The 27,452-nt window shown below is 36.7% G+C and overlaps 1 protein-coding gene across 5 annotated transcripts in view; it reads left to right on the top strand.

Moving 5' to 3' along the window:
• Nucleotides 1-26,537, top strand: part of LOC5577908 (alpha-tocopherol transfer protein-like) — a 107,128-nt gene extending 80,591 nt beyond the window's left edge. For 3 of the 5 annotated variants that reach the window (XM_021848194.1, XM_021848193.1, XM_021848192.1), the window contains 3 exons: nucleotides 2,201-2,380; nucleotides 13,106-13,200; nucleotides 25,454-26,537. In XM_021848194.1, coding sequence (XP_021703886.1) covers nucleotides 2,212-2,380; nucleotides 13,106-13,200; nucleotides 25,454-26,131 — 942 coding nt within the window. In that variant the 5' untranslated portion in view covers nucleotides 2,201-2,211 and the 3' untranslated portion in view covers nucleotides 26,132-26,537. Of the gene's footprint in view, nucleotides 1-1,702; nucleotides 1,848-2,200; nucleotides 2,381-13,105; nucleotides 13,201-25,453 lie in introns of those variants that run through there. The other 2 variants (XM_021848191.1, XM_001656632.2) reach the window with 2 other exon arrangements.
• Nucleotides 26,538-27,452: the final 915 nt, after the last annotated feature.

Raw genomic sequence — 27,452 nt, 5'->3', positions numbered from 1 at the left:
GTCTGGAGCGTTTAAGGACACCATCGTACTCTTTTAAAAAAATCAAAAAAGTAGATTTGAGTATTGTACCTTGTAACCCTTATTGCTGGAAACACATATTTCCAAAAATGCCGAAGACGGTGAAACTTGAAAAAACACCTACCAAATAAAGAAGGATGCATCTAAGATAATTTGTTCGTTCACCAGCCTGATGTTTTTTGGGATATTATTATTAAAATTGTTTTTGACAAATTTCTGATGAAAATGATTTTTACATTTTAATGCAAACATCACTTTAAATTAAAAATTTTCCTACCTGTCACAAAAGTATCGATATTTTGTGTTTCAGCCAGTGAACTTTTTCCTCACCGCGAGGAAAAAGTTTGCTTAAGACAATCAATTTTGAAACTGTTATAACTGAAATTGAATAAATATTTCCACATAGGTTTGATGAGCAAAACTGCAGTCATTATTTTGCCCCACCTTACTCTATTATTTTCTAAAATATTATAATCACAATTTTTTTTTTGTTCATAGAAATGATCATAGAAGTTTAGAAGTACAAAATTTCGTTCCTTTTATTTTAAGATTTGTTGTGTCAGTCTACAACTCAAGAATCCTATAAGTCGATAGTCCCTTGAATATCGAGTTATATAGAGTTGACTGTAATTGTAAAACAGAAATTTCCATATTGTTGAAAATATGGGGCTTTGTGGAAAATCACACTTTTTTCGCAAAATTTAGGTGATACAAACATTTTTGGGGTGTGAATGAGCTAATCTGATACGCTAGAGTACCGATGCATGGTCAAAATCAGTATCATTTAACCAGCTTAGTGGCCGAACCTGATTAAGGGGCGCGCTTTTGAGAGTTTAATGGTGACAACCTGTTTTCTCCAAAAGGTATAAATAGCGGTATCTTTTTCTAAAGAGGCTCTATGCAAAATGGTAAAGAATGATATTTGTATAAAAAACGACTACTTCATTATTTCTCAATAGTAATGGAGTAGAACGACATGCACTAAACAAAGGACACTGGTATACCACAAAATATCAAAGAAAACTGGTCGCAGTGGTTCATCCCGAACAGAAATAGAACAGAAGCTAATCGAAGTCTATCGAATTCATTATACGCATGGATTTCGGTAAACAGATGTAACTGATTGCTGTGAGACAAAAGTGAACAAAAATCCCCCTTTTCTGGAAAACTGTAGGTGTTACAAAAATTCTGAGACAGATTGAAAATCCACAAAGTGCGCGAACAAAAAATCATTGATTTTGCCGCCCAGTGTCACGGAAATGTTTTTCCACGGCGTAAATAGGCTTCAACTTTCGCACCAATTTTCCGCGACGCGTATCTTTAGCAAACATAGACTCACGTGTCCGATAACGACGATTGATGTGGAACAATCAGATCATAATGTGGGAAAAGCACGTAGGTACTAGGTTGTCTAATCGCTTTGTCCAGCCACTTGTGACTCCCACAACTCCTAGCATGGCTTGCTGCGAGGGGGAACACACTGCAAACGGTTGCTTCGATTGCGGAAATTGAACGACTTGTTTTTGCGCTAAGCTTGAGCCGATAGCTGAGCGATTTGATTATACGGTTCGGCTGCAACAAGATAAGATGCACCGCATGATCCAAAACGTGATGCGCCGGCTTCGTTGCAATGGGCCGACGCATTCTACGACGCTAGCGTTTGTTGCACCATGAGATTAGTCGCTTTTGGACGCTGGTAGCCGTCGGATGTGGCACTCGGTTTCGCTCTGAATTATCGATTATTGGTCGATGTTTTTAACTCTGAATATCCCTCTCAAAACCCAACAGCTTTCGATTGAACAGTACAACAGTATCATCATTCAAAATGAGTGAGTATTTTCAGTGTAGATCAAATGGAGTTAAATGAAAACCGAATTTGGAGTACTTACCATTTAATTCCACTAGAGTTCATATCCTTTGACAGATACGCGTATTTCGAACTCAACTGGGAGGCCGTCTTCAATAGTCGAGTCTAGTACACGACACTGAAGACGGCCTTACAGTTGAGGTGGAAATACGCGTATCTGTCAAAGGATACAAACTCTAGGGGAATTGAATGGTATAGTTCTAAATTCGGCTTTCATTTAAATAGGTATTTAACTAAACAGCTCGAAGATTTAATATCATCAGAAACAAATAAATCATACCATAACATAATCTTTTCCCGCTTCTTATTTTTCAGGGGTCCCAACAATGCTGTCGGAGGTGGACGAGTTGCCCTCGATCCAACTGGGCGACTACACCCTGCGGTTCGAGCTGGAAGATTTGACCCCGTTCGGGAAGGATGTGGCCAAGAATGAGTTGCGTGAATCGCCAGAACTCAAAGCGCAGGCCGTCGAAGAACTTCGGGAAATGCTAAAAGGTATGTCGGGCCATTGTTTACCACTAGGAATGAATGTGCAGTGAATAGAAAAGATTAAATGTGACGGGGTTAACGCTAGTCCCATGACGGGATGTATGCATATATTTTTCAATTTGCGTAATTGAATCAGTTTATAGAAAACACATATATTACAAGCAGTAATATAGATTGAACACCAGTGGAACTAGTATTATAGATTCCGTTTGAAGGCAGCTGCGTGCAGTGAATAAATTATCAAGTACAAAATTGCATTCCAGTTTCTATGTCAGAGTGCTCTAGCGAGATCACAGTTGTGTTAGATTTTCGAGTACTTGATACTCAGCGTTCAAATATTTTGAAGACTGTTGAAAATACATAGCAGAAAGAAAAGGATTAGAGTGAGGTTCGGCAAAAGTTCGACCTACATAAATGTAATAATCAATGTTTCCATAAAAGCTATAACAGTTCCAAAGAAACAAATAGGTACCGCACAGTGAACCTTTAAATTTTGATGAATACACTTGTGTGAAAATATTTGCACATTTTTCTATTTTAAAAATTCTTACAATTGATTGTCTTAAACAACGGTGCGAGAAGTGGATTGGACAATCAAGAAATTGTCCTACCCGTGATTTTATATGACTTTAAACGAAATTTATAGAAACATTCGATAAACTGTATAACATGTATACTAGACCAACTCTTTCACGTATTCAAAACCTCTGAGCAAAATTTCAATAAAGAGGATAACACCAACCATAAAGCGAATAACACCACACGGAGAAAAGTCTTGAACAATTAACATACATTTTCCGATAGTTGCTTTGAAATGTCAGGATACAATCGTTAATAGCATATTATTGGTACTTTTCAATTATATTGTTGTTCAACCGTCTTTCTGTACATTATTACTTTTCACATAACGTTTCAACAGCTGTAAGTGCTTGTTTCCTTGCGATCAGCTGGTTTTTTGTTTACCACGAGTTTTTGACGTTTCACGGTCGAAGCAACCGTTCGATTACAAAGGATAATGTTAAGCTCTGATATCACTCGCATGTTTTGTTTACCTTCCGTTTTGGTTTCATGCACACTTTTAGCTGTCAGTCCTATCGCGGAAAGTCCTCATGAACAGCTTTATACAATTGATTGACCAGAAAATTGAACAGGCAAATTATAAAAAATAAAGCAGGGAATATTTAGATATTGCGTTAGAAATACTTATAGAAAATCATACCTTTGTGAGTCAAAGGATTTCCTCAAAAAGTAGTCCAGGAAGTTATCGAGTGGATCCCGCAGGAGTTCTTTTACGAATTCCATCGAGAATCATTTCAGGGATTTTTGTGAGTGTACCTTTCGGAGTGTAAATTCATTGAGAAACGATTCCTGCGATTTCTACAGGTTTTTTCCAAACATTTAATACTTCATTGTGGGAATTCATTTAAGTTCTTAGTGATTCCACCAAGATTTCATTCGGCGTTTTCTTTATGAAACTGTTTCTCTAAGAATTTTTCAGTGTTTAGATTCAGATTTTTTTTAAGAAATTCTTTTCAAGGATTTCTCCCATTTGTGTTTTATACTTTCCTCCCTTAATTTCTTCATGAATTGCTTCAAACATATTTTCGCGATTTCCTTAGAGCGTATTTTTTTCACGATATTAAGGGATTACAAAATTAATTCTTTTAGTAATTCCTCGTGTTTGTTTGAGATTTTTCAGGGCTTCATACTTTATTTTTTTTTCAGATTCCCTTCCATGAATTATTCTTTGTATTCCTTCATGAGTTCCTTAAGCAATTCAGCTTGAAAACAATCCAATTATTATTGCTGGAACTTATCCATCCAGTTCTAAATGCAAATTATGTATCAATTCTCTCAATAACTTAAATGATAAATCTACAAGAATTTTTGCAGAAATTTCTCTATGATTTTGTGCATGAAATTATCCAAGAATTCCTACAGCAGTTACTTCACACGTGCCTCAAGGGATTCATCCAAAATTTACCTAAAATAATCTTAAATGAATCCATTGTGAGATCCCTTCAGAGATCTCTTCAGTGATTATGTAAAGAGTATTCCATGGATTGTTTTTTTTTATTTCTCAAGAATTTTCCATGGAATATGTTCAGGATACTTAAATTTCTTCGAGCAAATTGCAAGGCAATCATCCAGAGACACCTCTAGGAATCTTTAGAAAATTACCATCAGATTCTGCCGGGAGTTTCGTAGTGGATCCTAATAAATAGTTCTTCAGGGATGCCTACAAGTTCAACAGATTTATTCAGCAATCCTACGTAGGATTCCTCCTCGATTCTTATCATTTAAAAAAAATAAAATCGTTAAAAGATTGTTCCAGAATTTTTGAATGAATTTTTCTAAAAATTACTTTGTGAAGTGGAATAGAGACATATACTTCTTGGAATGCTGCTGGTAATTGCTTCAGGAATTGTCATTAGAATTTTTTTGAGGAATTTTATTTTAGGAATTGTACTTTGAGTGTTTGAAGAAGTTCGCCTATGTTAAGTAAATTGCTCAAAAATGGCCACAATGAACGCCGAGTTTTATGGCGTGGAATTTTTGACGCGGTTCTATTAAAACAACAATGTAATACCAATAAATGATGATGATGTTTCTTGGTTGTGTTATTGGAGCATTATTTTACGTTGTATCTAGTATTAAGGGTCAGTTTGTGCATCTAAATAGCCGGAGACGGTATCTTTATCTTTTCAAACCACTTATTATTAGTGGAATATTTGAAAAAGGGTCACAAATTGAAGTAAAAATTTAGTGAACAAAATATAAAAAAAAAATATATTTTTGTCAAAATACTTACGAAGTTTTCGGCAAGATAAAAGTACATTGAAGCATCCTGTATTTTGCATTAGTTGGTAGCTTTTGGTATGCTTTCTGCTCAAGTAATCTATACAGCTTCGCAATCAGTTATGCTAGAAAATTGTACGTACATTTTTTCTGTTCCACTGTTGAGTAATTTAAACCATCCTACGAAGTGTTAGTTAACAGCATCAGGACATGTAAAACTGAAATTCTATCCTACCATAGCGAATTATAAAACAGAGCATGTTATCAGACTTGATTCATAATTTTGACATAGAACAGGGTTTTTTCATTATTTTTTTCTATAGTTTTGCAATTCATACATACCGGAAAACTTACAGAAACCGACGCCAGTAGAATTTTGACATTTTCTATGAAATTTTGTCGAGCCACACCGCAACTCATTGTCCACATAGGTTCACAACACTGCACTATAGCCACCCGGATAAAAAATACAATACCAAAACAATATAACGTATAGTAACAGTACCATTCAATATATTGGACATACAATATAGTATATTGTAAAAGGTCTGCAGACCTCTAGATAGCAATGAATCCGTCCGAATCATACTACATAAACATATGTGACAAGGAGTTTGACTTGCATGGCAATGATAAAAGTCATTCATAATCAATTTTACTTGTTTTGTGTAGAAAAAGAGGCAAAACATCCAACCATACTGAATCCAAAACCATTTCCTCAATTTTTTCAACCAGAGTAAACTGAGTGCCTCTTAATTAGAAATCAGATCTACTTATATGGAAAAAATATGATGATTTATTTGTATATTTCATTTCGGGTTACTTATTTAACCTTGTTAATCATTCGTTGGCGTTTTTTTTAAGAGATTCGTCCGATATCAAATAGTTAACGGTGAAACTTTGAGGTTAAATATCTCAAAATTATGTTTTTGGTGCTTGGTGCGGTTTAGCAGAACCATATCTTTGATGCATAGATAAGGCGATTTTGAAAGGAACACTAAATAATATGCTTTTAGTAACAAAAAGTTTAGTAAACTTGAACAAAAACCCCAAACCACAAATTTAAACATTTATTCTACAGTTTTGTCAGTAAAAGCTTGAATAATAAGGTTTGGCAATGTATTCTAGAAGCATCAACGTAGATATGACAGAGATTCGATGTTCTCAAGTTTATAGATGTCGAGTGCTGATTTTGAACTATTTTATTTTTAATAGAAAAAATCAATCAAATTTCTTAACAATTCACGATACAGCATGACGGAGAACGATGAGAACTATATACTGAATCTAAAATCGCAGCCAACGACAGACAACTGGCCAAGAAATTAGCTAGAGCGAAAATCGATGAAGAAAAATCGATCACAACAGTTACGTCCTTATGATACTGAGCTCGAGATTCACAGTTTTTAATATGTAAGAATACTGTTGGAAATGTCGGTATTCAACTATTCGCTGATGCTGTGTCTACATAAAAACTTTCGGTGGTCAAAATGTCGTTTAAGTTCAAATGTAATGAACTACTGAACTCATTTTTGAAACCTCACAGTATTACAAGAATAGTTTTTGCTCACAAAATCGTTTATTCTCAAATAACGTGCTTATTTAAATGGAAATTGCATACATTTAGGCGTATTATATTATATCGCCAATTCTTGAACGGTCAAAATGCTCGCTAATTGTTGAGCACGCCATAAATAATACATAGACTGTCCAACAACAGGCGAGGTTTTCAGTTTTCCAACATTAGGCGAATTGCCTTATCAAAGATATTTTTTTCAATGAAAATTATGAAATACAAGAGTTGTAAGATATTTGAGATTATTTTTAGATTAAGGAGACCAAAATTTAGTAGGTCAGGGGAGTTTTTCATTCTAAAAGCTGATTTGTTTTATGGCGATCAATCTCTCTCCAGTATGTCATTTTCAGTTTTTAATATTAAAACTCAATTTATGGCTTTGTTTAGAACATAAATCCGAAACAGATCAATGAAGTACTAAACTTGAAGATATTTCAATTCCAAAGGGTAATATAACAATAAGTCGGGCAGTAGCCTATGATAAATAAACCAAGTTCAGTACTGACTATGTATTCCGTCAGACAGGAGTCTCTCAATACCTATAGGCTGCTCCAGGTGATTTGATTGGCAGTAACATCTTTGCCTATCCAGCTTTTTACGCTAGCTATAAAACAGCAAGGGGGGATTGAATTTTGACATTCTTTGCCTATCGATTTTATAGTAACATCTTAGTAGGCAAGGAGTTGCGTTCGTTGATTTAACTGTCAAGAATTTTCACTTGTTGTGCATTTCTTAGTACCGTTTTGTCTCAAATTCCGAACAGACTCATATTCCGAACACTCAGTTCTTGTATGGCGATTGGGTTGAAATGTTTCGCTGAAATATGTCACCAAATAACAAGGAAATGGCAGTCAATTGCAATTCAATTTTAACGTCTCCAATATAATTTTTACCACGGGAGTAGTGGTGATTCTCTAGTTTGAGACCAGCAGAACAAGCTCAGATAAATTTATTTGCGAAATTATTTATTTGAATACGTTTTAATCGTGCTGTTCGGAATTTGAATCAAGGTGTTCGGAATATGAGACAGAATAAACGCAGTGTTCGGCATTTGAGTCAAAATGTTGTTCCATACTTTTACGTTAAATCAATACAAAAAATAATTAAATCAACATTATTATTGGTACACCCAACAGCTAACAGTTAGACTTTGCGAATAAATTAGAATTTACACAAATATCAGCCAATTTATGCTAATCAGATGCATTTGAAGTCACTGTTGTCCTTAAGTGTTCGGAATATGAGTCAAAACGGTATCAAGCTAATTATAAATTTATTATTTTTCATTTTAATACATTTCTTCTTCGATTTTAGGTCCTCAATTAAAGGGATATTTTGATCATATGCTGCATCCTTGGAATAGATATCATTGTAGTCCTCCGCAGTTCTTCCAATATAGATCATCTTTCATAATATAGCCTCCCACTGCGTGAAAATTGTCGCAAGGTGTCGGGAAAGTATGTGGTCGGCATTTTAATATGAGCTTCACCGGCATATGAGGATTGTCTTTGTCCGTAATGCAATCATTACGACGCCGAACTACGATATTTAGAGCAAATATAGTTAAATTATATCTACAGTTTGACCTGATCTGAATACTCCAGAAACAACCGAAAGTGAAGGAATGTAGGTTGAACCTAGGCTTGTGTCAGAGTAACACAGGTTCAAAAACAAATTAAACATCTAGGGTAATTCTGGGGGTGGCTAACACCTCAAATGACGTAAGGCGCCTAAGGGTCGATCCATTAATTACGTAAGGGTTTATGGGGGGGGGGAAGGTTCTGAGATTTCTTACTTGCAATACAATTTATTTTTCATTTTCATACAAACAATCTTACCATGGGGGGAGGGGGGTTGAAAAACCCCGAAAATTGTCTTACGTCATTAATGGACAGCCCCTAATATAATTCAAATGGAAGCCTATTCGAGTCGTCCCACAACCCAGACACGACTCGCGGGTTAGTTAGTTTTTGACCAATGTTTTCCCAGAATCAAATCTCTTGACGTATACATTCAATCGTCCATTGCAATATCATATAATCACATAAATGAAGATGTCTCAATTTATTTTGCCATATCAATAAGGACAACGAATGCTTCAATAAATGTTTTCACTATCTCCGTATTGTTTTGTTGAGCAGTGATTATTGGCCTGCCTCCCACTAACACGATTACAACATAATAATTAAAAAAGATGCACAATAAAGTCAGTCCGTTGATTTGATTTGCCTTGTTTAGCTATATTCAACTCCTAGCTTATAAACCTGAAAAGAAAGACAAAACATTACAACAAATAGTTTATAATTACGATCACCTGGAAGACGAAAATAGAAAAATCTGACATTGAACAAGTTGTCAACAATAAACTGAATCACAAAGCTTGCTTCGATTAAACTATAAAAAAATTATAGTGTAGACAAGATATGTCAGAAGAGGGTAATTCAAAATTTATAGCAAGCTAGCGTAAAAAGCTGGATAGTTAGTAGACGGCTTTTTGAAACGTATTGTATGACATCTCATCCTTAAAGATTGCTATGAACAAACCGGACAAAAGAAGTATTTTATATTGCTCATAGACCAAAAAAAACTTATCAGAAACATTTACCGTCATCTTTCCACAACTCGATATTGAAGGGACCATCGAGTTAGGAAGGTATTGAGTTACAGAACACAAAACCAGTGCAACCGTGATCCAAGAAACCATCGAGGTAGCCATAAAATCCAATTTTTAATATGGTAATATGGTTCGCTAACTGGGTATCGAGATACGAAAAATCAAGTGAGGGAGAGCTGGCTTATATTAGATTAGTGCAGTAACAATTGCGTTATTAACAAGGGCATGTTCACGAAGCATACGAATTTTCAAGTTCACGTGTGCTTAAGGTAACAAAAACTAGGTTCACGAGGTTACCTAGATAAAAATACTTTTACTACTTTTAAGCATCTGAGCTATTCTAACCGTAGCCATTACCAGAGCAAGACAATATTCAGCTTTGTTCATTCACAACACAAAAAAGATGCACAGCAAAAAATCAAATCTATATCCATTGAAAGAAGCCGAAGATAAAATAGCACAGAATACACTGTGTAAGACTCATATTACGTTGGCATACCCGTTCAGAAAGAGCATGGAGCGTGCTTTGGTACTCCACAGGCTCCGTTTGCGGTTAGGTTTTTATTAGACGCCACTAACTAGCCATTCCTAGGATCCGGAAGCATAAAAGCGTAGTAAACCATTAATTAGGGCGGCTAAGATGCATTTCAAAAGTCGACGACATTATCGATGACTGGAATTTGTAGATATAGGTAGATGGTATGTTTTCATTTTGAGCAAAACGGACTAAATTAGCCGCTGTTTTTATAGCAATAATTCAGATGTTTCGTGTTACTCAAAAAAGTTGATACAATGATTTCTCGGAAACGGCATGTCATTTGCCAGAAAATATGCCACTTCAAGCTTACGGCGAACAAATAACCAAACAATGAATGGCAATTTTGGCTTTGCACATCCTCTGGATGACGAAATTTTCGACAACATCTATCCTTAAATGGGACAGCATTCATACTGGAATCATACACCTGTCAAGTGCCATGAGCATTCAAGGCACTTACCGTGTGCGGTCAAACATCAATTAGTTCAAAATCCTAATCCGTAAATAACACAGAATCATCTCCCTCTCGTTTCGGGAACTCCATTGACGTATATGAGTCAACGAAACCGGTGGCGAAGGGGACACGTTGCCTTCAACTTTTATATTACCGATGTGTGATCATTGTTCGGAGCACGTTGGCGATCCAAAATGATTGCTCAGCAAACACCTAACGATGCATCATTTATCATTTATCCAGGTCCATTGCTGACCGTTTCCGTCGAAATCATCCCGAAGCCCGTTTGTTCTGAGACTGACGCGTGAGCTTACTTATGACTAATGATTTCGGCAATTACCAACCTATACGGCTGCTTTAGAGCCACAAAAAAAGAAACACCGTCACACGCTAATGCTAACTTCTATTTGCCGGCGAAGGTTGCTTCGATTAGCGAAACCGAACTGAAACCGAGCGCGCAATGAGTGACGATTTCGGTTCAATGACCAGCATTACTTGCATTACCATCGTGAGGTTGTTGCCGTACCAAGAAAGTAGACCGGTTTGCCTCTATTCCGTTGAACCCTGACCTGACCTAGTGCAGGGTTTGAAGTTTTGTTTTTTTGCCATCGTAAGTGGAGGAAGAAAGCGCGCGCCGGTCACAAGCGCAGCCTACTAGCTACCTATGAAATCCCTTCAAAGCACCAATCGCGTAAAACTAGTTCACGGCATGCTAGACTGCAACTGCACACTGCTAAAAGCAGTGATACTCGAGCTAACTGGTTGGGCGGGCCACTTTAATGGTATCAAAACATGACGCGGGTCGTATGTTAAGTGAGGATTCATTTTAACGATTTTTTTTCTTCTTATTTTTGGCATTATGTCCTCACTGGGACAAAGCCTGCTTCTCAGCTTAGTGTTCAATTAGCACTTCCACAGTTATTAACTGAGAACTTTCTTTGCCGAAGTTGCCATTTTCGCATTTGTATATCGTGTGGCAGGTACGATAATACTCAATGCCCAGGGAAGACAAGGAAATTTCCATTACGAAAAGAACCTGGAACGACCGGGAATCGAACCCAGACGCCTTCAGCATGACTTTGCTTAGTAGCCATGGACTCTAACCACTCGGTTAAGGAAGACCCCAAACGACTTTTCATGGGATTAAAAAAAGATCCCTTTTCTATAAACACGAAGATGGGCTTTCTAGGATTCCATGATCACAAAGATTCGGGAAGCGTTGATGACATAAAACATCTGGATTCGCATGAATTTTAATGATTTCTTGCACATGATAAATGTTTCAATATGGAAGAAGTACCTTTTATAGTTATATTATCAATTATGACGACACTGGGAACAAAGAGAGATTTATATTATTCAAAAGATCAACACGGCTAATATTCACAGGATCGATAAAACTGTTTGTTTTGGTAATAACTAGGCCTAGATAAGAACATTCATGCAATAAAAATGCAAAAAATAAACATTTTGAAATATCGCTTCCAATCTTCGGAAAATTTCTTGACTAGAACAACTTCGTGAAATCTGGTCGATAATTGGAGAACCTGAAATCAAATTGAGGATGGTTCTCAAAAAAAATCATAGTACTATAGTCAACTCTCCCTTACTCGATCTTCCGTATCTCGATATCGAGTTAGAGAACCATACACGCAGCGAACTGGACTATCGAAATTCATACATTTTACCATATGAAAGATGGAACGATTATCGCTATAGGAACGCTTTATGTTCGTTTTAGCATCACTCAACATCAAGGCGTCGATGGCGCGGGGTGTACGCACGAGCCTATCCCCGAGCAACACACTTGTTATAATTGAGTATTATCAACTCATATATGACTAGTTTTGGTCATATATCAGTTGATAGTACACAATTATAACATGTGTGTTGCTGGGGTCGATCGCAAGGTCCTTGATTCGATTCCAGGTTGCCGCGAAAACTATTTTTGTTTTCAAATTTCGGTTTCATAAGGCAAATTTATGAATTTCAACCCGATTCCTTGTGGCGAATTTTCAAGTGTTCCTATGTTTATCGATAGTTTATTTGCCTGAGTGTAGTTAAAGTATGTCTAACTCGATGGTCCCTTGGATCGAAGTTGCACTGGTTTTGTGTTCTATAACTCGATACCTCCCTAACTCGATGTTCCCTTTCACTTCAATATCTAGTTATGGAAAGTTGACTGTACTGTAAATGACCGTTGCATATCGCCGACTTCCCTATTTTTGTTAGATTTTGTGAATGTCATTTTTAAGAACTCCTTACCGAGCTTTTAGAAAGCTGTTTGGTAGTCTCCTGTCAAGATTCTTCCATTATCTGTGGTAAATTACAGACGAGACTTTTGCTCTTTGGAAGGTTTCCGAGGCAGCCTAAAAAAAAATTGGAAACCACTGCTGTAAAGTGATTGCAACGGCCGCCGCCACGTGACCTTAGCATTTTTAATAAAAAGCGAGCGATTCTGACCCGAGTGCACATGGGATAGATAGTGTTGTTGCTGCGATCAATAATGAGAGAGATCGCTAACGATCGGATAACGAAGGTAAACTCAATTGAACTGTGGACCTTTTGCGAATTTCCTCGCATTTGGCCGGCATAGGGATCGTCGTATACATCACATTAACCCTTTACTGCTTTCGTATGACTTGGCAACTCTACAACACTAATGATAGGCCCCGGTGAGAGATTGTGATCCGCCTTCCCTAGTAATTGCCCATCCCTCTCAGTGATTTGATCTTTTCCCATCGTTACAGGTCAAGATGAGCTGGTGGTCCCCATCGATAATGACGACTGGATGGTGCGGTTCCTGCGGCCGTGCAAATACTACCCGAAGAGTGCTTACGAGCTGGTGAGTTTGCTATTAAGGGTGCTTTGCGTGGGAGTTGACCAAATTTTGATTTACTACTATTCGACAAAAGATTTGTCCAAGAAGTTTTCCACTTGCTTCTCTAGGTGCTGCTGTAAAATTACATAAACTTCCTTTCAGCACTATTTTATTATTTAGAAATGCTTTGTGCAAACGCATGATTTATGATAAGTTGCGATGAACCAGCTAATTCGAAAAATTTTGAATACTCTTTATCAATCGATAAAGGAGGCCTCAATCCTGCATATACATAAATTTTAGTCAAAATCTACATTAATTATTGTCAAGCAAACAATTGCCACATTCGATTTGCATTTGATAAACCTTAACAAACATGCCTACTGTAAATATTTATTCTGCATCTCTCGCTCGATAACTAGCAGCCATATTTACTTACTACGGAAGAATCACTTGGAACGCTGGCCGGATGCTCTCAATGTACACAACTTACCTATTCAAGGATCTAATACTGCACTGACGAGTCAACACCAATTTTCAGTCCAAGCAATCACCGTCATGACTCTCGCTGCAAAATCATTACCCGTTCTGTGGCGTAGTCTAGCGTATTGATAGTCATGGGATCGAAGCCCACCAGAACTAAAGTTCTACCAGGAATTTCTCCTGAAATTTCTCAGGAGCTCCCCCAGGAACATTAGCGTAGGAACAGGGGGGGCCAGGGGGGCCTGGCCCCCTCCAGACTCATCCAGCCCCCCCCCCCCAGAATTTTTGATGATAATAAATATTGAAAAAAAAACAATTCACCACTTTCTGACACAATGTCCATGACATTTGTTATTGACAAAAATCTCTTCACTAATTACGTTATTTTACGTTGTACAACTATAGTAAGAAAACCTCGCTTGTCATACACAGCATCAGCGTGGTGGTGCTGACTTCGGTGGAACGCGCGACAACCGAAAGCTTAATCATCCGGCTGACGATCGATTGGTTACTGTTGAGACTAGCTTCTTGGTGTAGGCTATATACGCAAGTTTTCGACATCTTCGTTCCAAAAACTACCGTGGTACAAAATAGCGTCAATATCCTGGAAGTTTGATTCTCAAAACTCGTTTTTAACTGTATTTTGCTTTCTAATGTTTTTGGAGGATAACCTGCTCGAGATGTCTGGCGATGATGATTTTTCTTATGAGAATTCACTTAAATAATCCATACATTAATTTCAACTCGTATAACGTCCCAAAAATTTTCGAAAAAATAGACAAAATTACAAATTTCTAGTTTCATGGCAGAAATTTTTGTCGAAAAATCAGGCTCAACTTTCAAGGTATTTCAGCATTTCCTAGTTGTCTTCAGATGAATGGTAGAACTTAAACCTGGTGTGAAAAAATGTAACAAAATCAATCAGAGTGTTTATTCCAGCAATAAATTCTCTCTTTGATGTTGATTCAATTTTTTTACAGATTTGTAGCAACATTTTTCAACAAAAAAAAACTTTTCGATTTAGTATAATCAAATTCCTCAAGTAACATTTAAGGTTGGCTTAAAACTTTTGCAAATCTCTTGGAAATTAGTCAATTAAAATTGTGGGACTTGTTCATACTTTCAAAACGTATTCCTTCTGGAAGACGTTCATTCCTTCTTTGTCTACTTTTTATTAGCAAATTGGTTCCGGACAATGTTCCCGGATTTACCTAAAAAAGAATTACTTAATCTTTCAAAAGTTCTGTTTTTCCTCGCCATTCCTCCAAAAATCATTGATTCTATTAAATCTAATACTAAGATGTTTCGCTGAAAGTTCCATTAGACATTTCTTTGGATAGTTTTTCAAAAGAAAAAAATATTACAATTTTTCCGCGAAGTTCAATAAAAGTCCTTAAGAAATATTTCCAAAAAACATCGAAAATTGCATGAAAAACCTTTTTTTTTAAGGAATTTTGCTTTAAAAATTGGAAAGAAAATTGTTTTTGAAACGCCTCTTGCCATAGAATCATCAGAGGAAATTTTCTGGAAACCTCCAGGAGAATTTTCATTTTCAAAAGTAGCATAGGGGTAAAGTAATCTGTAGAAAAAAATATAGCAAAATAACTGGGAAGAAGGAAAAGATTTATTAAGATATTCATAGATACATATATTGGTCTTCTTTAAAAAACTTCTTAGAAACAATGTTATCAATTATTGGCAGAATCCATATTCTTGGTTTGAATTTTGTGCGATATGAGGGCGGATTTTAAGAGGTTTTCTGGCAGAATTCTAGGAAACCATAAGTCAAAGAAAGATAAATTTTAAGGATAATTTCCAAAGAAGATTCTGATGGACCTTCTTAAGAAATTTGTAAGAAAATCTAAATATTCCTGCATTAGTTTTGAAATATATTTATCTAATATTTTAAAAACAAGTACTGGTATCTCAGTTATCGATTGCAGTTGAAAGATTGCATGACGATTCATGTTGAATCGATCAATAACTTTTTCATATAATTGAAAGTCTATTTTCGGTTTTGTGGTAACTTTTTGATAATGGGTGTGTACACATGAAAATCGCCAACCTAACTGTTGTTCAGCTTCATTTCAGTTAGAATTTGATTGGAGAATGTTAATGGAGAACTTGGGTTCCAATTTGTTTATAAAATAACAGAATTTGTAAAAAAAATCACCTGCAAAAGTGTGAACTTGAATATGCATAACAAACACTTATAGGTCTGTATAAATGGGTATAAACTAATATTTCTAAAAATATATGGAATGATTCACGTTTCGACATTGAATTTAACATAAATCAAACATTTTTGAAATATAAATATTTCGAACAAAACCGAGTGAGGATGTCGCATTCTTTCAGGTGTATAACATTATATGGAAATTTCAGACTTTGATTACAAAAATGGCCCCAATTTGTGAAAATGATGTTCGATATGAGATTTGAGACCGGATTCATGATCTACTATAACTGGGCTGTCAGGGATATGCAACGAATTATTTAAAATCGTATCAAAATGTTTGTAAGGATTTCAAAAATGCAAAAATCTTATTGATTTTTAATATTAGAATATAAAAACTCAAATGCTATCGCTTCCAATGAAAATAGCCCTGACATGAAGTATCATACTAATACTCTTTACTTTCGCATATTTAATTGATTAACATAAATTATGTTATTTCGTTTAGTATGTTGTGAGTCCCTCACTATCAATGTTACCCGCATTATCAAAGATACACCGTTTAGGGTATTTGGAAATATATTAGAGAGGTTTTAATTTTCCGACTTCAACATTTTGTTGTTTCACCTTCCTTCGCATGGAACATTTTCCATACTCCAAACAGTACTACAGTACTACAAAATAATCGAAATTAAACTTTTCAAAAAAGTTTGTTTGGAATTTCTAAACGTAGGAAAAATGGGATCTACATCAATATGTTCATCATAGTATCATGAAACTTCGGAGTTCATACAATATATTATCTAAGATTTTAATTACAAATATTTTCAGTAAAAATTCCATCCGTTTCAACACCAATAATATTCTAATAATAAAAAAACGAAGAAAAAGAACAAGATTTTTTTTGTAGTAAAACCTACAAGTACCACTTAAGCTTTTCTGTGAGAAACATTGTCAACAAGTTTCTGAAATTCTATGGATTAATTCTTGAACATTAAGACAGGAAATAAGTATTTTTTTCCGAATTCTTGTGAAGAATTATTCAAAAAAATACCAACAAACTTCTTCCAACCCGTTCTATGTGTTCTAGAAATCTGATATGCAGCGATTGGTATAGGAATTTGTAAAGCAATCACTAAAAATATTGAAATATTCCTGAAGTAGTTAATAAGATGATAATTTTTTTAGTTTTTTTTATGGAAGAATCCTGAGATTACCAATTACCATTACCAATTACCAGATTACCAGATTGAAAGTTATTTTTAGAACTAGTAAGAATATTTCTTGGAATTTATGAAGATTTTTTTTGAGAAGTTTAATAATGAATTGCAAAATCTCAGTTAATCTGGTGAAAAAAATATTAAAAAAAAAAGTCCCAAAAGAATCGTGAGTGCCGTTTGAAGAAAAAAATATCTCTGGAGAATACCTAGATTATACTCTGGTTAATTTTTTGGAAGAATCTTAGGGAAACAGTGATATAATTCTCTATGAAATCCCTGAACAAATTACTCGAGAAATCTTTGAGTAATTTCGCGGAAGAGTTTTGAAATAACGGTTGAACGCTAGGGCATTTATAGGAATTTTAGATTTCTTCAAACATTTCATAGTTAGGCATTTTTAAACAAATAAAACATATTTTTGAAAGCGTTTTGAAGGAATACGAGATGTTGTTCCTTTATTTTAGAGGAATCTAAAAATAATATTTTGTGAAAAAACACAGATAGATCTGCGGAGAGCTTCTATGAGAAATCATGATTAGTATATTTACAATTGAATTATTTTTAATTTCTTGTGAGATATTACGATGAAACCTGGAAGAGTCATTTAGTTTTTTTTGCAAGAAGTTTGGATATTTTTTGCTAAGATTTTATCAAACAATCTTGTAGAGGAACTTTAGGACGAACTTCAAAAGCAAAGCTGAAAAAACTGGTTGCAAACTTTCTTAGGAATCCGTGGAATTAATCCTTGCTTGATGATCTTAAAGACATTTATAGTGAAACTCCTAGAGCTTTTTTTTGGAGAAATCCTCAATAATTCCAAAAAATCATAATCAAATTATTAATGAACAACCAGAGGATACTTTAAACGAAATATTGGAACACATGTTTGAATTTCAAAAATTTCGTGGAAGAATAACAAAGGACATTTCTTGTGATTTTTCGTTAAAATTATTTAAGAAATTTTGACTGGATTACAAAAAAAATGAATCTTTTTCGTAGCGAACATTGAAATTTACAAACATCACTAATGTGCCGTGAAATGAGACAGAATAACAAATAATTAAAATCAATACAAATCTGTTAAAACTATTTTTTGCTATGGATGCTATAAATCCGTGGTCACCAAAGTGCGGTCCGCGGGCCGGACGTGATGTCTGTATCTCTTAAATCTGAAAAGTTCCGCAAAATTTTTCTTCGGAAAACTGTTCTACTCCCAAAGATATGAAGAACATCAAACAATCCTCCATCAGGAATAAAAATGGTTGAAAAAAAAAACAGGGCTGAGGATCACTGCTATAAAACTATGAAACTAAAAATAACCATGAAACTATGAAATTTTCTAGGCCCCCCTAGGCCCCCTCCAAAAACAATTCCTAGCTACGCCAATGCCCAGGAATTTCTCTAGGAATCCCTCCAGTAATTAACCTATGAATATTTCTTAGCATTCCTTCAGATCTGGTTCCCTGGATACCACCAGGAGTTGTTTCAAAGATTCCTCCATTAGCTCTTTGAGAAGAGTTTTGAACATTTTTTTTTTTCAGGGAGTCCTCAAAGAAGGTTTCCTTCAAAAATTAAACCAGGTTGTAACTTTTTGTAAGATATTCGTTGAAATGATTCAAAAAAAAATAAATCCAGTTTTCTCCAGTAATTTCAGTATTATTTTTTCGATATTTTTCCAACCATCGCTGGTAGCAGGTCTCTTCTTAGATACTTCAAGTTCAAGTCTCCAAAAAGTCTATGTTTTTCAACGAAGATTATAAGGCGGCATCCACAAATTACGTAACGCTCTAGGGGGAGGGGGGAGTAGGCTCAAGCGTTACAGCTCATACAAAAGTTTAAAAATTTTCATACAAAAAGCGTTACGGAGGGGGGGGAGGAGGTCGAAAATTTCCAATTATAGCGTTACGTAATAAATGGATACTGCCTAGGTCTTCGTTGAAAAACATAGACTTTTTGGAGCCTTGCAAAATGGTCCCTAACGTTAGTTTGATTTAAACTGCTGCTCGTTTTCCATGGATTTATTAGTTGTTTTTAAATTCCATATGACCAAGGCCCAATGCTCGATAGGGCCGAGTTCAGGGCTATTGGGAGGGTTGTGGTCTTTGGGTACCATAATCACGTTATTCGCAGCGTGCCTTTCTATTTATTGCCTTTTTCCCATAATGGCAGCTCGCCAAGTCTGGATAGAACAGCACAGGTCTATCATGTTACATCAGAAATGGTAACAACCTGGGAGGGAGGCCCAGATACTACACACGAAATATGGAACAACTTAAACTGCAAGATAACTCCACCTTGCCAACGATAATCAAGGCAGGCTTGGTGAAAATCGCTAGTTTTCATCTGAGACGAGACTCGCGGAAACGGTCTTCTTTTTCTGTGATTGCTGAGATTTTTCTTATTCCACTCTGTGTTGATATCAATCATGCGCAAGCCGTTCAAACTCTCACATGAACATCCCAGCAAAAAACTATTGCGTTCGCATCACACCGAAGCATACATAGCCTTTTGAGTGAAATTTCATGCCAGCAAACGTAGCAGACGTCATGAATAACTAGTTTTGTAATTAAATTTATCAGCATCTTTGGAAAATCTGCTCCACTGACTGGGGGTTTTATTAACAGTTTATTTTGAATACAACACTTTTCACTTTTTCAGCCATAAAAACGACGGGCTGCATTTGACGTTTCGTGACAGCGGAATCTGGGCTGCATATGACGTTGATATTTTTCCTCTTCGCGAGTCTCTCTCAGGTTTTCATTTGTTGAGCAGCTCCAACTTTTCCAGACAAACATGGTAAAAGGGCCACAGTTTTTTATGCATTTGATTTGCATTTTTATTTAAAAAAAGTGAAATAATGCGTGTTTCAATACTTTTTTCAATCAAAATTAAAGATGGTCTTGTGACAATGCCTTTGAATGTATATGAATTGATTCTCATTCGATTTTAGACACCGTTGACAAAATGCAAAAAAAAAAAGTTTGATCAATTACGCGCTTTTATCATGTTTGTCCACTGTTTAGGATCTCGGCTCACAGTGACAGTTTTTGACAGCAGAATCTGGGCTCATCTTTACGTGCCGTAATTTTGTACCGATTTCTCCCTCCCAAGTAACAACCGTTTTTCAAAGCTTGATTCATGGTTCCCGTGGTGATGAAAATGTAACTTTTTAGACCACACGTGCATATGGCATGAAGAACGAGGTATTGTTTCGAGAATTTCGATAGTTTGATAGTTTTGAAAATTTCTGCCTCCTTCCTTTTTTCTGATGCGGTATAAAAATCGTGTCCCGGAAGATGCAAAATGTTGATACGCAGCTCCTCTTACTTGTACGTCATTTTGAAAACTGGAGAGCAACTTATCATAGCAACCATTGTATATATACTCAACTTTCAAATGCTGCGTGTCGGTTTTTTACACGTATATGGCAACCCCAATCCCACCTAATGGATTTGACAGCAGCCAAGATCATTTGAGTATCCGCATTGAAATGCATTTGAGTATCCAACGGTTGCTTAGAAAATGTTGGATTCGAAAAGATGGCGGCACCGCATACTGCTGGTTTTTTATGCATTTTCAATAGAAACACATCAGTTCGATGTCGACCAAGTTTTGCTCATTCCAGTCTTTAGTCCCTTTTATTTTTAGCTTTTTTCCTGTTTCACAGTGAATAATTCTTGAAACTCCAGGGATATAACTACTGAGGATTTGTTCAGAAAAACATTCAGAGACTCTTACAGAGTTTGCCAAAGAAATTCCTCAAAAGATTGTTCCAGCAGATAGCTCCCATAAATTCGTTCTGGAATTCCACCAGTGATTTTCCTCGAGGGATTCCTGCTCAGATTTTTCCCAATAATTTAGACCAGGTTCCTCGTGAATATGGACACCAAGATACCGCAGGGAACTCGATCTACAAGCTACTGCAGTCCGATCAAATTTTCAGCGCGAACGATGGTCCGGTTCTCTAGATTTCTCCTTTTGCAAATTTGAGGTTCGGCTTCGATATATCGTCACCTGAAACAAAATATGAAAATCAAACTCTTACAAGTAATTTACTTTTAAAACTATTTTTTAATTAAAAAATCCAATGGACTGTGGAATACACCTAAATATGGGCAATTTCATGGAAGAATTCAGCTTTCCTTACAGCAACTTACAGCAACGTACAGCCCGCGGGCCACATCCGGCCGTCGCAGCTTCATTTCGTGGAGCCCGCGAAGAGTTTGAAGACTCTGCTCATATCTGGCTCTTGGACTATTTTTGAAGTTTGAATAATCGTTAGAATTGGGTGTATTGAGATTATTCCATCTTCAGATATGTCGTTCAAAATTGACTCCAAAACCAAACGTTTATTGGGTTTTGAACCCCGTAAATATTTTAAACAAAACATTTGAACATTTTGAGAAAAAATATGATCTAGACAACATGGCATTGGTGAAAACCCGATTGTCAAACACATAAATTTAAGTGATCGATTTGAGAACAAAGATGACAAATGAACAATGTTTGATATTAAGAAGGATTTTTAGAACTTTTTTTTTTCATTGGCTTGCTACACTATTTGACAGACAGAACAGAAATTTTATCGAGCTGAAACGAAAGTTGCTACGAAAATTTCAAATTGATCAATCACACCCTCATCAAATTAACCATGCTCTTTAGGCAATCCTGGAAAGAATTTACGTAGAATTCTGTGCAACATTCTTAAAAAAATACGCAGTTATTCAACAAAATGTTCACAAGTTTGGTATATGAATTTTTAGTAGAAACCATGATTAACTACAAATCCGGGACATGTAATTTTCATAAAATTCTGAGTGGGATTCTGATTAAGTAATGGACAAAATTCTTACAGATTTCATGGCAGGATTTTACCAGGGGGCATCAAAAGACGATTGCCCCGTAGCTTACAACAAAAACACATTGAAGATGGTTTCTCCTTTTATTTAGTGGCTTACACAATTGTCTACTCATTTACTTGCATATTTCTAGACATCGTGTATTGTTTGAGCAATAACACACTTAAATCAATTCCGTCATTATGCGCCTTATCCAGCTTATACCCACGTTAATGAGTAGTTATAAGTTAACGTGAACAACCTAAAACTGTCAGATTTCCCAAAAAGTGTCAGATTCCCAAAAATGTCAAAATCATGTTGGCCACGGTTCATCTATATGTGGTTGACAAGCTTGCAGGGCCCGTGGATTTTACAGTAAATCTTGGATTCAGATGATACCCTTGGCATATATCTTACAGGATGCAGCCGAAGTTACTCACTTAATTTTAGAATCTTCTTACCTATTTCTGAACAGGATTCTCAGAAAATCTTGGGCAGGATTCCTACAAAATTCAAGGTATGATTTTCACAAAATATTGGGCTGGATGTTTATACAACGATTGCTGATATTCTTGAAACTAGTAAAATCGTCTACATCATTCTCACATATTGCACGGTAGGATTTTCCATTCAGTCCTAGGCTAGAATCCGGCATAAACTTGAGATCAATTCTCACAGAACTCTTACTACGATTATCACAGAATTCCGGCAGAGGTTTCATAGAATCATGAGCAGGCCTAGCAGTAACTACCTTTTTTAAATTCTGCAAAGAGTTGTTTACAAACCGTTTTATTTTTGATTGTCTCAAAATCAATGATTATAGCGATTGTCTGAAAAACTTGACAATCTATTCTTTGATGTTTAAAATTCAAAAGCATCATCATTAAGAAACCTCATAAAAATCGAATTTGTTGGAGCAACCATTTTTAAAATATCTTAAAAACAATTTTCACCCATTTTTAATGGAAAAATATTCCAAATTTAAAGGGAACAGAAATAACCTTTTTTTCAATTAAAGAACATTCTGGTGGAAGTACTAATATAATCGTTATATGGAAAATAACCCACGCATTCATAGAAATGTTTAGTAGTTCTCGACATTATATTCAAAACACAATAGAAAAAAAAACTTTCTTTTCAAAAGTCCTCTCAGAGCACAAAGAAAAATCCTCCAAACTGGTAACAGTGCTGCAATGAAATCGTTCAAAAAAGTGTACGAATTGCTCTCATGGCAGGGAAGATGGCTTCCTCACACATACAGACATATTCAGCCAGCGGTTTGCTCTTTTTCTCAAATTATGCAAGTTACCAGTAATTAATCACAGCCAAATTGCTAAAACACTGTAATAACTATATTGCCTTTCCATTTTACTCATTTTCTCAACTAATTATGCTCGAAATTTGACGATTCGTGGTCATTTTCTACACGCACGACGACTATTTCGGTGCTTGTTTACACTAATCCACTTGCAAGCGAAGGACATTTTTCACTGATTTTCCTAGTTTTCTTTTGTATTCCAAGCCAATTTTGGACATGCTATAGTTCCACAATTACAGCGAATATCGCAAAAATTGAAAAATTCGGAAGGCTTGGGGTACGGTTTTCAGAAATCATTAAAAAAAACACTTGATCTACTCTGTCTGAACACCAACCAAATGGGGTCAAGCACATATTTCTTAAGTAGATGAAAAACCGAATTTGTTACTATACCATTTAATTCCACTAGAGTTTGTATCTTTTGAAAGATACCGTCGTGCGGGGTGACATTGGTCCATAAGGGTGACTTTAGCATTAGCATTAGCATTAAGCATTTCGCACAAATTCGTAGGTGGTACAGTCCTAGACCATTGTATGAGGGTTGCCTCCTTCCCGTCCGTTACCAAAGTCAGAAATTTGGGACTAACCTCTAACTCTTAGACAAGATTGACGCATCCTCCAATAGCCGAGAGCTGTCCTGGCCACGTCCTTGCGAAAGCTGGGGAATGGGAAAGGATGATTGATTGAACACCTACTTAAGAAAGATGCAGAGAACTCTGCGACCTCTCATAGGTGTTACGGGATGTTGTGGAATGTTGATGGAAAGGGTAGTGCCATAGGATACGTTTGGTAAACGTTCTGGCCAACAAATGGTTATTATTTACGCATTGTGATCATGCGCTGCTGATCAGAACAAACTCACCAAATTCCTTTTTAGAAACTGCAATCCGTCGCTCCTCTAACAATGTGAGCCGCAAACTTCTGCTTATCAAAATGCGCGCACCGCACGAAAAATCGACTAAAACTGTAGTTTATAATCCATCCCGAATCGACCATCCACGAACCAAAATCAAACGAATTCAATTGCTGCAGCTATCACAGAGCAATCTCGAGCAAAAGGCAAGCAAATCGAATAAAAAGTAAAACAAAACACCACTAATATCTGAAAAAAAAAAACACTTTTATCACTTTGAAAAATATTCTCCCACAAAACATTTGCACGTGGCATCCGCCGAATCTAATTTTCAAGCCGAAACGAAAAAAAAAAAAATGCGAAACGAGGTAAACGTGACACAAACTTCAAAACGCAGCCGCCCGCGCGCATCCACATTGGTCCATAAGGGTGACTTTGGGCCAATATTTTTACAGCAAGCTAATGGCAAACTACTAAAATCAATGTGTCATGCTTCAAGATTACGTTACAAATAGTCAATAGATGGTCATAGATTAGTTTTTTGACGTTCCTACTAACCATGAGATGCATCGAAAGAGGCGGTCAAAGTCTCCCCTTAGGCCCAATGTCACCCCGCACGGTGGTACGCGTATTTCGACCTCAACTGTAAGGCCGTCTTCAGTGTTGTGTACTAGACTCGACTGTGGTTACACAGTGAACACTTTTTTTAATAATTTCATGCGAACTATCCTTTTCAAAAACAAATTGATTTCAAATCAACATTAAATTGGTCAAATTCACTATGGATCAATTATTATCAATTACGGTACCCAGAGGAGTTTCTGTACCAACTAACTGAACTAACTAACTGTAACTAGGTAAAATAATTTTCCTTAGACAAATTCGAGGAGGAACTCATGTCGGAGTTCTTGGAGAAACATTTGCGAGATGCCTAAAGCAATTCGGAACTTATTAATGAAAGAAATGCAGGTGGAATTTATTCCAGGGCATTTTTGAACGTCCGTATGAAACCCCTATATCCCTCTTCAATAACTGGCTATGCTGCCGGTCAATAGGACATCTACCAATCGAATGTTCAGATTTATTCCAATCTGTAATTTTTCAAGGCGTTTCTCAGTTCACAAATTGAACCGTAACGCCTTTCGAATTCCACTTTGCTAACTGTGAAAGAAAAATGATGTGTATCTATGAAGTATATTTACGTGTCAGATGTTGAGTATAATAATGATCGTTTTGCGTGGAAATCGCTTCCCCTCTGCTTCCGCTTCTGAACAACTTCTCCTGGCAGCAAGGAACTTATAAACAGGCATACAACCGAAACTTCCACAGAAACTTACTTATGGATTGCTAAACTCGCACTATAACCTACTATTTCTGTTCCTATTCCAGATCCAACGCTACTACCAGTTCAAGGTGAAGCACTGGGACATGTACCTGGACCTGAGCCCGTCCCGCGAGGTGAACATCTTCAAGCAAAACATTCTGTCAGTGTTTCCCAACCGCGACCAACTAGGCCGACGAATCCTACTGCTCGAGCTGGGCAAACCGTGGAAGCACAAGGAAGTCACCCTGGATGAAGTCTTCAAGGGTTGTGTCCTGTTCCTGGAGGCGGCCATGCTGGAACCGGAAACCCAGGTCAACGGTGCGGTGGTCATCTTCGACATGGACGGCCTTACCATGCAACAAGCGTGGCAGTTTACTCCGCCCTTCGCCAAAAGAATCGTCGATTGGCTGCAGGACGCGGTCCCACTACGTATCAAGGGAATCCATATCATCAACCAGCCAAAGATCTTCAACGTAGTGTTTGCCCTGTTCAAGCCGATCCTGCGGGACAAACTGCGCAGCCGAATTGTCTTCCACGGTACGGATCGGGAATCACTTTACAAGCACATCGCCAAGGAATGCCTTCCGCCTTGCTACGGAGGAACCGTTGATGCCCCGCGGGTTCAGGGCGAACAGTGGTACGAACTATTGCTCAAGTGCGATGACGAATACACCGCCATCAACAAGTACGGCTACATCAAACAGATGGATGAATTTAGAAACAAGAAGAACAAGAAGAAGTGAAGGAATTGACCAGATCAGAAAGGAATAAAACGCTTTGGCGCAAACTTAGGCATAAATGGATGAAATTGCAGGACGCCATACAGAGGATACGCAAACAAAAGGGTAACAGAAATGTGATCAACAACCAGACTAAAAGTAAATCAAAAATTTCCATTAAGTTATTAGATATTAGGGGACCTTTTAAGCACAAAACTTAAGCACATTTTCAACTACGCAATGAGCTCAAACATTCCCGCGCGCTCTGCGTGCAAACATTACGATAATGTGCGTTAATTTATTGTTTCGTTATTAGTGACATTTTTGAACGGCTCTCAAAATAACTGTGTATAGCTATTAGCGAGTATTTATACTAAATCTTAGCAGGAGACTCGTCGCTTACCTACAGGGAAACGGTGCGAGGAAACTAGGTTAGATACGACTATAGAAAAACTAAGTCATGGTTATTGCATTAGTTCGAGCAAAGCTGGACATACGGTGATTCTGCATGCAGAAGTTTTTAAGTTTTAGTTTCCAAATTTGCTGTTTTGCTAGTAAACTATTTGTTGAAAAGGTACTTCAAAATTATGTACCTCTTTTGTGTTACTTATTGTTTTATAACATTGGTACCAACTGTAAATATTGTATGTTTTTAGGCGGAAATTATTTGTATTTTTTAATAAAGTTGATATAGAAAAATAAAGACTGTAACACTTTTCCGAATCCCTTTACCCCGAATCAGTTTACGGTCGGTCTTCGTATCGGTCAGACGTGTTTCCATTGCAAGGTACTCTTGCATCGATGTGTTGTGATGGCTCTCAATTCACGAGAAAATACATTTAAAGTGGATTTAGTTAACTTTTCGCGACGGCCAAGTTATGAACAAATCCATCACTTTGTAAATCGAGTTCTCGGTTTACAACCCAATCAAGTGAAGCGGCTGCAGATTAATCATGCACTTAAATGCGCCCATGTTAAATGCGTAGATTTAGCAACGGTCGAGACAGTAGTGAAGGAGCATGACGGACGGCATGAACTGGAGGTGGAAGGAAAGAAATGTGGAGTTCGATTGTCGAATGATAGTGGTTACACTGAGGTCAAAGTTCATGACCTCTCTGAGAGTGTGACCAACGAAGACATTGCGGCTTTTCTGTGTCGATATGGTGATGCACATGATGTGAAGGAATTGAGTTGGGGTCCATCCTTTGCGTATCAAAACATATCATCAGGTGTACGAGTAGCAGTTATGACACTTCGTAGTCATATACGGTCGTTTGTCACTGTGCATGGTCAGGAAACACTGATAACTTACAGAAATCAACCTGCTTCTTGTAAACATTGCTCC

Source organism: Aedes aegypti, chromosome 2 (genome assembly GCF_002204515.2).
Source record: "Aedes aegypti strain LVP_AGWG chromosome 2, AaegL5.0 Primary Assembly, whole genome shotgun sequence".
NCBI lineage: Eukaryota > Metazoa > Arthropoda > Insecta > Diptera > Culicidae > Aedes > Aedes aegypti.
The sequence above is the reverse complement of the archived record's forward strand: the minus strand, read 5'-3'. Positions and strand labels throughout refer to the sequence as shown.